Source organism: Podarcis liolepis, assembly GCF_965112155.1.
Source record: "Podarcis liolepis genome assembly, chromosome: 8".
NCBI lineage: Eukaryota > Metazoa > Chordata > Lepidosauria > Squamata > Lacertidae > Podarcis > Podarcis liolepis.
The window spans coordinates 78,826,208-78,841,753 of NC_139560.1; the positions used below are offsets into that span (position 1 = coordinate 78,826,208).

The 15,546-nt window shown below is 43.3% G+C and overlaps 1 protein-coding gene across 1 annotated transcript in view; it reads right to left on the reverse strand.

The window, feature by feature from the left end:
* Positions 1-15,546, reverse strand: part of GABBR2 (gamma-aminobutyric acid type B receptor subunit 2) — a 288,773-nt gene that overhangs the window by 135,204 nt on the left and 138,023 nt on the right. Inside the window, exon 8 of the mRNA XM_083519142.1 lies at positions 3,597-3,657. Within this exon, the coding sequence (XP_083375268.1) occupies positions 3,597-3,657 (61 nt within the window). The remainder of the gene's footprint in view (positions 1-3,596; positions 3,658-15,546) is intronic.

Genomic DNA, 15,546 nt, shown 5'->3' on the forward strand with positions numbered 1-15,546 from the left:
AATTTATTTCAAAGAGCTTATGCATTTCTAACTTTGTGCTGGATTGTGATCAATATGTAAAGATGGAAGAACTCAGGGAAATGAACAGATTTTTCTCCTGCTTTCCAATTTGCTAAAGAAAAAAATTAAACCCAGCATAAGTATTTGAGCCAGTGAGTGCCTTGGAGGCATTTATTGTAGGGAAGCAATGAGAGATGTAAAAAGGAGAAAATAACTAACAAGAGCAAGATATATCATGTCTGTACAAATTTTTCAATTACAGTCATACCTCGGGTTACAGACGCTTCAGGTTGCGTTTTTCGGGTTACGGACCTGCCGAAACCCAGAAGTACCAGAACGGGTTACTTCCGGGTTTCGGGGGTCGTGCATGTGCAGAAGCGCTAAATCTTGCTTTGCACATGCAAAGAAGCACTGAATTGCAACCTGCCCATGTGCAGATGTGGCGCTGTGGGTTGCAAACGTGCATCCCGCACAGATCACGTTTGCAACCCGAGCATCCACTGTAGCTGGAATAAAATCAAGTTTCTCCAAATCATCTGAATAACAACTCATGCTTTTTTTCCTGATCTGCAAACTACATATACCTAGAGCTAGTGAAAAAGATGGAGCAATTAAGGGATAGTTCACAATGATGGGGGCATTTGCTATCACTGATTTAGCATTGCAAAACGAACTTTCATGTCACCTCAATGGCATTGTTTTTAAATGGAGTGGCTTCACATACTGAGCTGCCAGTCACTTGTAAAGAAAGCAAGTGCATATTCATGTACGTGTGAAACAGTCACCCATCCTTTCTACCTAATTATTTTCCATGCACAGAAATAGTACTCAATTTCCTCCAGGCAGAATCTACATAAAACTCTTCCAAATCTTTTGGGTTTTAACTAGCACTAATCAAAGCCCATTCACAATATTTTCATACATCCCTATCAACTTGGCTGTAGGCCCAGAAGGAAAACTGGCTTTAAAAAAAAAGCTTCAAGGAAGAAATTGTTAGCGATGTAAAAAGAGGGAGGAAAGAACGTCTTGGTGCAGATTTTAACATGGTGGATATACTAGCAAAGAAGCTAAGTGAGCTCCAAAGATTTCAAACAATACAAGCTTTTTCAAAAAAATTCATTTAGAAAGCAAAAGCTGAACTATACATTTTGTTACACGTGAAATTGCAATGGAACTGCAACAACCACATCTTTGTGACAAAGTCCCACTAGAAACAGATAATAGGTAGCAGAGATACAATGGTAGGAAGCAAGTACGGTACTTAAAATTGTTCCTACCAGGCACTTGCCGTATGAAATTCCCTCCACCCCAGCCAAGCCATTCACATTCCAGCAAAGAAGGATTTTCAAATTGCCATCATTAAAAATAAGGAATTTGCAAAGCCTACTGATGTCAGAAAGGCCTAAGTAAAATACAGTAACCTCTAACCAACCACAAACTTAACAATGAAGCGTGCATGCAGTTATATACCTTTGTCACTTCTAAAAGACATGGATCTGTGAATGCAAGTATTTCCATTTTCTGATAGCTGAGAAGTGCAGACTGTGATGTGGGACTCAATTAAATCATAGCCTTTGGCCATGATCCAGGGAACAGCAAGTGCAGCAGAAATTCACAGGGATGCCATGAGCACAACTGCAGATTTCCATGAAAGAGGGGCAGTCAATAGATTTGAAAACAATTGCTTCCGACTGAAGATTATATGTATACTAGATGTTTTGCTTCCTGACTGATCCTCCTCTTAGACCTGCTCCTCATATGAGATCTCTGAACTGAGCAGAGAGGGAAAAATAGGGATCTTTCAGTATCAGCGATGCATTACCCTGATATCATGCACTGGTTAGCAGCCCAGCTGTTGCATTTTGCACCAACTGAAGCTTGTGGTTGCTCCTCAAGGGTAGCCCTGTGTGGAGTGTGTTGTGGGTAACATGGAGAAGATTGACTTGGGAAAGGTCATAGCTGGTGCACCAAATGTAACTGCAGAAGCACACCTTGCCACTGCCACAACCTGGATCAAGAAACACACCTAAGCTATTTCATTTATTTCCGGGGCAATGCAGCCACTTCCAGAACATGCTGCATCTCAGTTCCCAAGACAACACCAAACCTGCCATGCCTGGATTTATTCTCATCTTATTCACTCTCATCCAGCCCACCCGACAACATTCAAGGCTATCAACTTTTATCTTTGCACAAGGAGCAATAGAGCCAAACGTCATCAGCATACTGGCAGCTCTTAACTCCAAAACTCTGAATGCCATCTCCCAGTATATATTGTGTGGATGTTAAACAGCACTGGGGACAGGACAGAACCCTGTTGCATACCACAAGCCAAGCCTCTGGTGTCAAACAGCAGAACTCAGAACCACTTTCTGGACACAGTCCAACATACAAGACCAGATCCCCTACAATTTCCACAAGGCCCAACCCAGCCAGGAAATCAAGAAGGAAACCATGGTAGATGGTACTGAAAACCACCGAGAACTCCAAGAGAACTAGTAGAGCCACACTCCCTGCATCAAAACACTCTCAGGGGTTATCCATACTTCGTCTTGCCTGCTGCTTCCCCCTGGGGAAAACCATTCTTTGGTGCTTAATCAGAGGAGACAGCAATTCAGGTTTTCTCCAGGTTGCCATTTGTTCCTATCTGTCGCTAAACAGAAAGGAGCAGGAAAGGGGAAAACCCCTCATGTTTCTAGGCAGAAGTGAGGACAAGCACTTAGTTCCACATCCCAATTGAAGCCCAATTGCAATGGGTCTAAGTTTTGTTTTGTTTGGCCTTTGATATTTTCTTTCAGAGGGAAGTGTGTATGCATAGGATTGTGTTCTCAGGCAACTAAAGGTTATGTAATCAACTGACAGCCCTAATGATCTGATCATAAAAAAACCCTTCAGTACGATCTTTTAAACATGTTGTGAGAATGTAACAAAAAGTGTTTTCCCCCCCAGTAATCCAAATATTTTGAAATGTTTCAAGGAATATATAGCTTAATAGGGAAGACATGAGGAAGCTGGCTGATCAAGTTTGGAGCATGAAAACCCTCTCTACAAGGGAGGAGTTAAGCTGTACGCCTGGAACTAACCCAAGTCACTGCACTGTTGTAATTCCTCATCAATGATTAGGTTTCAAAATATATTTAAAATTTTATTTTTATTTATTTCTTTAAGGAAAGTAAGCCAGTAGAAATTGTCTTATTAGAACAGCTGTTCTCATTTTCTAAGTTCTAAATATGTCTCACTTTTCAGGCGGGACAAGAGGTTAGCACATGTTATTTCTATAAAATACATTTTCAGCACACTTATCCAATCTGCATGCCAGATCACATGTAGGATGCCATGTATTTTTGTAAGCAAAGAAGGCCAGACTCAAAGTAGAGAGAGTTTCACACAATGCATTCCCCCGCCCCACTGACAAAAAGGAGAACCCATTATTTCTGGGCGTTCTGCCACGTTTTATTACCACATATTCAGTTAATTTCCTTTCAACCTACTATACAGTGCAAAGTGGCTATTAGGACAAATGCATCTCATATTCGCATGCTTTACAAACCATAATAATATAAATGCAAATGGATAAATAAATATCTGTCACCTACCTTGGAACTGTGTAAATTTGATTGTCCCCATCCTCTCTCCATTTCTGAACATAACTTGACCCTAAATAAAGTAAATAGACAAAGCTACAGTTCACTCTAAATGACAATGAGATCAACTATCTAATCTGGACTTTTCTTATTAAAAACCCACTTGGAAATCAGAGACCTTGATGAACTAAAGAGAATTACACTTACAGAACCCATTTTATAATGAACCTGACACTTGTGCAAGGCTGTGCCGGAGCAGTTATGCAATAATGATGATATAGGGGCAACTGCTGGCGAAGACCATTGGTCTTTTTATGCTGAATAGCTGCCCAAAGCCAAGTCTATCACTGCAAAGATAGATAGATCAACCGCCCACCCCCCACCCAAATCGCAGGCACTATCTATATAAATAAATGTTGCATTCTTGCAGGGCTGACAAGCAATTAACTTAAAGGTCACATATAGACACAGGGAGTCAATTATTTTATCAATTCCATTGCAGGCAAGGAAACACAGAAAAGAAAGGTGTAGATTGCACATAGTTAAGCTGAAAGCCTCAATATAGGCAGACCCATCCAATATATAAGACATAAGCACAGGAAATGTACTTGGGTGTGAATAACTGTGGAGATTTCTTTTGGTGCATGCTCCAGCCAATTAAGCTTGTGCCTGTGTTAAATAAGGAAGCAGTCAACAAACTCCACATACAGGAAGCAGAACTGAAAACACACAAACTTGGGAACGGTGTGAGGCAGGAGCAGCCAGCAGGGGAGGGCAGCGGTGCTCACCTGACTGACTGCCACCTTTGTTACTGCTGCTTACAGGGTGGTAGGTGTGTGTGTGATACAGCAGCAAAGTCAGCATAGTGCAAAAGCACCAATGGAGCTAACCACGCACTCCTGCCAGTGTGTTTGCACCACACTGACCTCGCCACTGCCTCACCCCTCCCTGTAATGAAGGAAATGGGACAGCCAGAGAACGCCACCCTGCCAACAGCTGCTGGTGTGGGTATATATTGGCAGGGGGGCATTGCCAAGCACCACCCTTTTACATACACAGAGAAAACACCTGAGATCCAAGTCATAGCTACTGAGTAATTACAAAAGTTGTATCTTCCATTCTTCATAATGCAAAGTATTCTAGTCTGGGGTCATTGCTACTGAAAGCCACCTCCTTAATGTGAATTTTGGGAGAAACTAGTCCATACATGTATTATCTTACTGGGTTTCTCATCCTTTGGTTGGTGGTTCAACACTTGATGGATGGCAGCTGGATGTGTGAACTGCCTCCATTGGGAAGCACTGAATGTGAGGAAGACATTGAAGTTCTGTCGGAAGTGTTAGCTCTACTATAGCTCTTCTGTGCAAGGGAACCATCACCCAGTGCTGCAGACATCAAAGGACAGACATGAATGTTTGAATCAGCCCTGAGTGAAGCAGCATTCTGCTCCAGATTCAAAGCTAACCAGAGCGGCAGCAGAGTATAGTGACAGTGCTTAGGGTTTGGTTGTACTTAAGGGCTTAAGCCTCTCGTGGGACCATAGCTGTTAACTTTTCCTAACAAAAGAGCCACTGGCTGCTAAACTGAGATCATAAAGTAACCTAAAAAAGGTTAAATCCAGTTAAGTCCAGTCATGAACGACTCTGGGGTTGTGGTGCTCATGGCCGAGGGAGCCAGCGTTTTGTCTGCAGACAGTTTTTCCAGGTCATGTGGGCAGCATAACTAAGCCGCTTCTGGCAAAACCAGAGCAGCACACGGAAACGCCACTTACCTTCCCGCTGGAGCCATACCTATTTAGCTACTTGCACTTTGGTGTGCTTTAGAACTGCTAGGTTGGCAGGAGCAGGGACCAAGCAATGGGAGCTCACCCCGTCGCGGGGATTCAAACCGCCGACCTTCCGATCGGCAAGCCCTAGGCTCAGTGGTTTAGACCACAGCGCCACCCGCAACATACATACATACATACATACATACATACATAGCCTTGTCACTTGATTTAGTGCAGACACAGGTTCCAAGGTAAATCAAGTGGGGATCTGACCTCTGATCTCCCAGGTCTTAGTCCAAGACTCTAACCCAGGGGTCAGCAAACGTTTTCATCACGGAGCCGGTCCACTGTCCCTCAGACCTTGTGGGGAGCCAGACTATATTTTTTTGGGGGGGAGGAATGAACAAATTCCTATGCCCCCCAAATAATCCAGAGATGCATTTTAAATAAAAGGACACATTCTACTCGTGTAAAAACACGCTGATTACTGGACTGTCCGCAGGCTGGATTTAGAAGGCGATTGGGCCAGATCTGGCCCCCGGGCCTTAGTTTGCCTACCCATGCTCTAACCACTGCACCACACTGGTTCATCAGGTGGGGAGGGGCAGAGGGTAGTCGGAAAGAGTGGCTTGCGTAAGGCTACATAGTAAAATCATGTCAGATGCAAGATTCAGGGACTTCCTGATTTGTAGCTCTGTTTTTTAGCCACTGTGCTACGCCAGTCTGGGGTATAGCGGGGAGGGGAATGGGTGAGTCTTACATAAGGTCCTCAGCAAACGTAAAAGCAATCACAACAACTTCTGAAAGACAACATCCTAGAAATTTCTCATTATTATTTCCTGAAGTAGCTTTAGATATACATTTTCTCATGTCTGTTAATAATATAGAAATAACTTTTGCTTTCTGCAGTGTGACAATGACAGTACTGTATGCCAGAGCAAAAGCCCACATCCACAAACACCAGGAAATGTATTTATTTGTTTATAAAATGCATCCCACCTTAATAGCAAGAGCAACCAGGACTGGAACTAGAGGAATACCGTGCCTCTTAGAGTGATGGAAAGTTAATATGGGTATCACTTTATTTATCTTCCCATTTTTACTTCCTTTTTTCCTCTGTGCCAGTCCAGATAGGCCACAGTTCTTTAGCTGTGTGCAAAGCAGTGCTATTTTTCTAGAAAAAAGAGGTTCCAGAACTCAGAATGAACACCTCCCTTGTTCTCTTAGAATGGCGATGGCGCCCACCTGAGAGGTGCCAGAACTGAGTTTTGGTGAGTTCCGGCTGGAAAAAAAGCCCTGGTGCAAAGTATTTCATCATCAACAACCTTTATTTCAGTCTAGAGACCCAACAAATCGTTACAAAGCAATACACAATTCATAACGCCTACCTCCAGGTTAAACAAGCATTTCGTTCAGAATATAGGGATCACTGGTTCTTGCAACCACCGATAAAAACTTGGCCACTGCTAATGTTCTAGCATTTGTCCAGTCTTCCAATAGGAACCTGACAGAGTGAGCCTCTGATTTTCCCGGGAAAGGTACCAGCAAGGGTAGTATCAGTTCAACCCTGGCTTGCTCATATTTTGCACAGTGCAACAAAATATGTTTTATGGAATCGATGTCTTGAGCACATGAGCAAAGTCTGTCCTGGTAGGGAACTCCTCTCAACCTGCCATCCAACACTGCAGAAGGAAAGACGTTTAGTCTGGCTTTGGTGAAAAGCCTTCGATAATTTGGTACTGTCAGGTTTTTAATGCAAAGTATTTCTATAATGGAGCAGAATTGATGTAGCTAATGAGATGTTTCCTCTGGTCTACTTATCTCAATGTGCAAAAAAGGGGAGATGGGGAAAGAGATAAATTTCCATCCCTGGCACTGGGTGTACAACAAGCATTTATAATGCTTTTTATTATGCAGCAGAAATCTGACAACATTCAGTTCTAGAGAGAACCAAGGTCGTAAGATGCTCTCAGAGATTCTGCCCCACTTTGTACTCTTATTCACAAAAGATAATTCGTACTGGTACAACATCTAACGCAAACAATTACTGTTCAAATTAGATCACATTTCATTGTCATATTCCAAACGAACCACGGGGAAAAATGTCGCCTATGTCTAAAGAACACTAATAGGAACTCTGTGTGCTCTTAATAGTGATGACTAATCAAAATGTATTTAATTAAGTGAACAATGCCAAATATTTCCCACTCTCACTCTACCACACTGGCGGCGGCTGATAGGACCAGGGCAATGGTCCGCAAAAGAGATCGGTGGAGGGATTAAAAAAACAACAACTTGCTCTTCTTTTTTACTCTCCTAGTATTCCTCAGAAAAGGACCTTACACAGGGTAACCGCGACGTAAGTCAAAGCTCCTGTGTCTTTGTAGTTTTGCAATTGCGCAGATATGGGTCATCATGCAGGGGCATGAAAAGCTGCAATCTTACGCTTAATTCCATGATGAGCCACTTTCTCAGGGCTGCTTCTCAGCATGAGCCTGGGAGTCAGGCTGGCAACACTCAAGAAGCCATTAAACAATTACAAGTCAATGCGCCTCCCGTAGTTTGCTCTCAGTTTCCAGAAAATAAGAGAACTGGCGAGTGGAGACACCTTCAGAACAGAGATGCATCCCCGTGTTAACAGTTAATGCATCTCAGCTGATCAGTATTGATGGACCTGTGCTTCGTTAATTTAATACGATCCTCTTCTGAATCCATTTATGCTACTATCTTTTGCAAAATAACGAAAAATGTGGTGACTTGCGCGCTGAATGAAACATTATTTCTCTCTGTCAATTTTAAATCTATGAAGATTTTTTTATATATAGGTTTCAAGAGAGTTAGTGGCATATCTGTGATTTCCTCCAACACAGATGAACTGATATAGTTGTACAATGTCCACACCCACCCATTATCTTCTTTTTAAGCAAATGAAAACTCTCCTCTCTTTATAAAACCGTGCAGCCACAAAGGAGAATGCAGTCATTTGTCTGAGTATTCATCTCTGTATGAGCTCCCAACAATGTCAGTAAGGGTGGAACTATAAATTATGAAGCAAGGGTGGAATTCCCTTGCCTCCATGTCTCCAATGCAGAGGGTAACCAGTGAGCCTGAATGGGCTGCTGACCCATTCCTGCACCCACCAATTCTCCTCTGCAAACTGCTCCCTTGTATTCACAATAAACAACAGCAACAATAAGTGCAAGCCTTATTATAATGGACCGCAATATCTCAAGGACCGCCTCTCCCCAGATGATGTGTTCATCATCTGAGGCCCTTCTTCGTGTGCCTCCTCCTTGAGAGGTCCGGAGGGTGGCAACACAAGAAACGGGCCTTCTCTGCAGTGGCTCCCCATCTATGGAATGCTCTCCCCAGGGAAGTTCGCCTGGCGCCTTCATTATACACCTTTAGGCGCCAGGCAAAAGCGTTCCTTTGTAACCAGGCCTTTGGTGAGCTCCCGTTGCTCGGTCCCTGCTCCTGCCAACCTAGCAGTTCAAAAGCACGTCAAAGTGCAAGTAGATAAATAGGTACCGCTCCAGCGGGAAGGTAAATGGCGTTTCCGTGCGCTGCTCTGGTTCGCCAGAAGCAGCTTAGTCATGCTGGCCACATGACCCGGAAGCTGTACGCCGGCTCCCTTGGCCAATAAAGCGAGATGAGCGCCGCAACCCCAGAGTCGGCCACGACTGGACCTAATGGTCAGGGATCCCTTTACCTTTACCTTTTGGTTGATCTTATTGACATCCAACACCCTTTTAGAATGTGGCTTGAGCGGGGGGAGTTACTGGGTTACTGCTTTTGGTGTGATTTTATATGTTGTGGTCTTGTTGTGAACCACCCTGAGACCTCCAGGTATAGGGCAGTGAGTAAGTTGAAATCAATCAATCAATACTGGGCTGATTTTACAGACAGGAGTAACGATACCAATCACCAATCAGAGACTGATATTGACCACATATTAGAGGGCTCTGAATAATATATACATCACATAAAATGCATCAAAAGAACAGGAAGGTTGTCCCTGTCAGCAGAAACCTCCTGAGCTGACCTCTCTGTTTGTGTGCTTTCTCTTTTAACTTTTATAGGCTGCTGTTCTGTACAAATACTAAACACTGCTTACTAAAATAAACAAGTAAGAAAATGAGATACAGCAATGAAAAGATAAAGGTGTGACATGAAATTATGTTTAACAATTTGCCTCCAAATCTTCAACGGTTTTAGCCTCAAAACACTCCATCACTAGATTATTCCAATCTCAAAATGGCTGCAATAAATATGGAAAAGGTCAACAAAAATAATCACGGAGTGGGAGCATTTTCCCTAGTGAAGTTTTCCAGCTTCCAGAGGAAAACAAGGGGCATGAATATTGTGAATGAAAATGTTCTCCCTGACTTATACTACCCAAAATACCCAATGAAGGTGGGACTGAGAACTTTAGGTCTGACAAAAAGAGCTATTACTTCATGCAGCTCATAATTTACACGTAATTCATGACTACAAAATGTGATTGTAGATTTTTTTGTAAATGTAGGCAGCTGCTGAAAAATTGTTAGACAAATTTATGGAGGGTATGTTTATCCACTGCCATTAGCCATAGCATATAAATGAAAGATCTGCCTGTTTCTAATATTTCAGCCTCCACCATTGTGCCTTCCTTGTAGGAGGCATCTGAGTAGCCACTGTCAAAAACAAAATACTGTCATAGCCTGATCTACCAAGGCAACTATTATCTTCATCTACCCATGGGGAACCAAGGCAAGAGATTTGCCCAAGGCCAAACGATGAGCAAAATTCATACTGGAATCCAGTCCTTCCTGATGCAAGTCTAACAGGACCTTACCATATCATTTGCTCTTCCATCCCTGTACCTCAATTCCCTATCCTGCTTCCTCACAGCAAGAAAAGAGAAAAATCTAAACGGTAAAAAATCTGTAAAAAAAATAAATCCATTCCCAAACCAAGTTGGCCATCTCCTTTTAAAAAAACAACAGCCTTGTTTCTCCTGCTAAAGCTCCTGAGAACTAGGTCACTATATTATCGCCAGACACAGATGAGGAAATGAAGACAACAAAAGACTTGTTTTGGGCAGTCCATGAATCTATGACCATTTAAAAAAGAAAACCTCATGAGTATAGCAGGGAGTGCAAATAGCCTATGAAACGGTAACTGAGTGGGAAATGGGTGAAGGGTAAGAAAACATGGGGTGATATGGAAATGTTGGGTGGTGGGTAAACTCAGACCAGGGAAAACACAATGGCCCTGCAATAATAACCCATACATAAGTCGTTCAGTTCCAACTCTCCTCCATCTCCTCCCATTCCACTTCCACAGCCGACCACTTTCTCAAAGGCATTGCCACGGGACTCATGACAGAGGAGAGCAACACTATGTCCTTGGGTTGGTTGGTGATTCTGGTGCATCTGGGACTACCTGTGAGAGCCATTCCCCCCCCCCCTTGGAATACCTGACCATTTAATTGATTCACCTTCTCAACGATTTTATCACATTAACTATATCAATTAGCTAAGTACCTGCCCTGTGATTTAGTGAATCTTTTTCATTTTACATTTTAAAGCCACATTAACCCTACACATTTGGTGCTGGAGGAAACTCTTCAGAGTCCCATGGAGTGCAAGAAGATCCAACCTATCCATTCTGAAGGAAATCAGCCCTGAGTGCTCACTGGAAGGGCAGATCCTGAAGCTGAGGCTCCAATACTTTGGCCACCTCATGAGAAGAGAAGACTCCCTGGAAAAGACCCTGATATGTTGGGAAAGATGGAGGGCACAAGGAGAAGGGGACAACAGAGCACGAGATGGTTGGACAGTGTTCTCGAAGCTACCAACATGAGTTTGACCAAACTGCAGGAGGCAATGGAAGACAGGAGTGCCTGGCGTGCTCTGGTCCATGGGGTCACAAAGAGTCTGAGACAACTATACGACTAAACAACAACAACAACAACCCTACACATGAGAGACAAGGCTCTAGCTTGAATAAAAGACAATAAGCACAATCATGTTTTCTACAGTATCCTATTATTATTATTTTTATTATTATTATTCCTCAACAAGTGATGAATTCTGGGGCTAGCTGAATTGAGCTGTTACGTGTTCCTGGAAAAGCACTGTGGCAGTCAGCAGGATGGCGTCAATACTAGTAAGAGGTTTTATTATCTCAGCGCTTGCCTCCATTTGTCAGCCCTGTTTTTGACTATTAATATCAAGGAAGAACTATAACCCAATAAATATAATATGTTCCATGCACTCTAACACTGTGCAATTAGAGCTGCAGTATTTCCTGGCATGTCTCTTTGCAGAAGTGAAATGCATATCACAAGCTGGATTAACAGCTGCGACAAGGCCCCAAGGCTGAGGCATGCCTCAATTGGTGGGGACGAGGAGGGGTAGTATGCCTGTGACATGCCTTTCCATTTCATTAAAGCACACGCCACAAAAGTGTACAGTCTTTCGGATTTTGTATAAGTCATTTCCCACCCTTAAAGGAGGCTTCTAGTTGTGTATAGAAGAAAATTAAAAACTCGAAAAGTGTGCATTCTGCATCATAACTTGCTAAATAACCAGGGGGAGTGGGCTTCAACCTGGCAGTTTATTGAGCGCTCGGGTGCGGCTCATGCATGAAACGTTTTTGTGTGTGTTTGCAGCATCCATATAACACTGTCCCTCATCAAAATGACACCCTTCCCCCCCCCCTATTTCTGTGGGGTTTCCCCAATTACTGAATGTTCTGTGGATTAAATGGGGAAATAGCCCTTCGATGCAGACACCATGGGGACAGTGTACAAAACTGGACCAGACACAAATGTGGAAATGACCCCAGAGACAATTTTAGTTAAGAGAAACATTTAAGTAAACTATACCTAAGCACCACGGACCTTTCCTAGTGCTAGAAATAATCAGCTGTGCACCTAGTGTAGTCCTCCAGTTATGTGCTTTCCTCCCTGTGAGGTATTATCCTCAGACTTTGGCAAAATTTGGCAAGGTGAGAGTCATGCTTCCAGTTTCCTCCTCCCCTGCCACCACAATTTACTATACTGTAGGCAAAGGTCCAACTTGAACTTCAAAGCTACCACTCTGCCTGGGCTCCTGCTTTCATGTCTAGCTGATTCATCTACCACCTTGCGGGGTGGGGGTGGGGGTGTGCCACGGGGAGAAGGGATTAATTATTCCAAAAAAATAATAAGACGTTGCATTTATAACTGCCAATATTGCACACCTACTGCCTATCCTTGTCCAAGTTGTGCCTCTGTCACCCCACTACTATATACTACTTTGTGCGCAGGGACTAGAATGCATCGCAGCACCAGTTGGTTAGAGTCTGGTGCTGATAACCCCAAAGTTGCAGGTTCGATCCCTGTATGGGGCAGTTGCATATTCCTTGCATATTCCTTTTGCTCACAAGGGTCAGAAGAACATGCAAGCCCACTCACCACGACAAGGTGATGATCCAGCGAGTGGGATCGTCTTCCAAAGGAACTACTCTATTCCGAACTTTAAAATGGAAAGCGTAATGCTGGTGGTCAACAAAAGAGGTTTAAAGACTGTCTCAAGGGAAATCTAAAAAAAATGTAGGATAAACATTGACAACTGGGAAACACTGGCCTGCAAGTGCTCCAGTTGGAGAACAGCCTTTACCAAAGGTGTCATGGGCTTTAAAGACACTCTAACTCAGGACGCAAGGGAGAAACGTGCTAAGAGGAAGGCACACTTGGCAAATCTACACCGTGATCAACTCCCGCCCAGAAACCAATGTCCTCACTGTGAAAGGATGTGTGGATCCAGTATCAGCCTCCACAATCACTTATGGACTCGTTGTTAAAACCGTGTTTATGGAAGACAATCTTACTTGGCTACAAGTGATCGCCAAAGAAAGAAGATATTCCTTTATTGCAGGTAAAAGATAAAGGTAAAGGTACCCCTGCCCGTACGGGCCAGTCTTGACAGACTCTAGGGTTGTGCGCTCATCTCACTCTATAGGGCGGGAGCCAGCGCTGTCCGCAGACATTTCCGGGTCACGTGGCCAGCGTGACAAGCTGCATCTGGCGAGCCAGCACAGCACACGGAATGCCGTTTACCTTCCCGCTGGTAAGCAGTCCCTATTTATCTACTTGCACCCGGGGGTGCTTTCGAACTGTTAGGTTGGCAGGCGCTGGGACCGAACGACGGGAGCGCACCCCACCGTGGGGATTCAAACCGCCGACCATGCGATCGGCAAGTCCTAGGCGCTGAGGTTTTACCCACAGCGCCACCTGCGTCCCATTTATTGCAGGTAGCATTGTAGTATTCCAACACTACCATTATATTATTGTTATTAATTGGCCACCTGCCTAACTCTCAGTAAACTTGGCAGCCTGTAGAATCTTTTAGGGGGAGTCTGTAGCTCAGTGACAGAGAATGCAGCTTTGATTCAGTTCCCAGCACATCCAGGTAGAGATGGGACAAGACTATGTCCAAAAACCTGGACAGCCAGTCATTGTAAACAATACAGGTGGACCAAAGAGGCTGACTTGATAAAAAAAACCAGCTTCCTATATTCCTAATATCCACACAAACATCACCAGCTGCAAACAAAAATACATTACTCCATGAGCACGCTTTTCTCAAAAATAAAGGCAAGAAGAGCTTGAAGTGTAGAGAAACTGGATCAGGTGTGGTAGAGCGAAACAACCTGAAATGCACTCTCAGGAGATATCAGGATGGAATGGAATTGTGAACATGCAAAATCAGGTTGTGAGCATCCATTGGAAGGTTAGCCTGCTCTCAAGATACAGCATGGCATCTAAGACTAGAGGCAGATGCCGCAGAAGAAGGCAGCAGAATTTGGAAGTGGAAAAGAGGGTTTCAAACTGCAGGCGAGGGATTATTTAGATGCTTCTCTAAGTACAAATACAAGTAAAAATAACTTTCTGCAAGCAGGTAACTAGCACAGCGGGGAGAAAATCAGTATGTAAACTCCCTGATGTGTTGATTTTCTATTTGAAGGAATGTTTTTTAAAATAATAATAATATTGTTTACATGAGAGCATTAAAAAATGGCACTCCTGACCTGCAGTCGATTCTATCAGCTCAAGGCTACACTACTTCATTCTGTTGCATGCCTGTTCTCAGCCATAGTGTCATCGTGTTTTTAAACAGGTAAACTAAAATGTTAATTGTCTTTGCATGCATGCTTTCAGCTCCTTGTACATTATATTTTCTACAAATAGAGTGCCTTCTGCAGCGTGTGCTCTGCAGGCCCTGACCACATGTCCTGAGCCAGAAAGGAAAGCATGAGTCACGGTTACAGCGTGGCACCCACTGATCAGGGCAAAAAAGAAGCTGCAACCCTAATGCTTCTCTGACAAGAACACTAAATGCCACAACATCACTGTCATTTACATGGTACCCCAGATTATTGGCAGAGGTGGTGGTAGGGGGAATGACTGAACTGGGACAAGATTTCCTTTTAACCCTTGTTAAAGTTATTGATTTGATTATGTCCCTTCAGATAATCAAGAGAAGGAAAAGCAGTGTTTTTATTAACCATCTAAAACTAACTCATCTGCTGCATTATATTCTTGGAAATTTTGCATTGCTTGTTGTAAGCTCTCCTGGAAATGTTAATTAGAACTGAAGGGCAGGGTATAAATTTTTACACCCCCCCCAAAAAAAAATATTTGCTGGAGTGAAGGGAGTGGCACAAACATATGCTCCTGAAGTCAAATGGCCCTAATATGCTCTGCAGAAAATGTCCTGTGTCCCTATGAGCCAATTCATCCACGACACTTTCTGTTCTCATCAACGGAGTCCCATCATTTCTAGATAATCCAGAATAAAGCTTTTAAAATGTCGCCTAGTTCTCACCGAGCAATCTTTTGGCTGCACTACCCTCAGATTGTACTACCTGCAAGTTCAATGCTTCTCCATACAAAATAAAAATAAAAACCTACACAGAAAAAGCTTGCATGCCAAAAGAAAGGTTAGATGGGAATCCTGGCCTTTGGCATTCTAGTTGACATATGTGGGGAATTATTTTGCATGGAAGAGCATTCATTCCTGCCAGCCGCCACCTGCAAACGGAAGTTGCGCAGCATAGATACAGGTTTACTACCTCATTGAGAATTAGGCCTAAGATCCATTGATTACTCATTTCTCAACCATCATCAGGTCCCAAGATACGTTGCTCGAATGACTAATAGCCCTC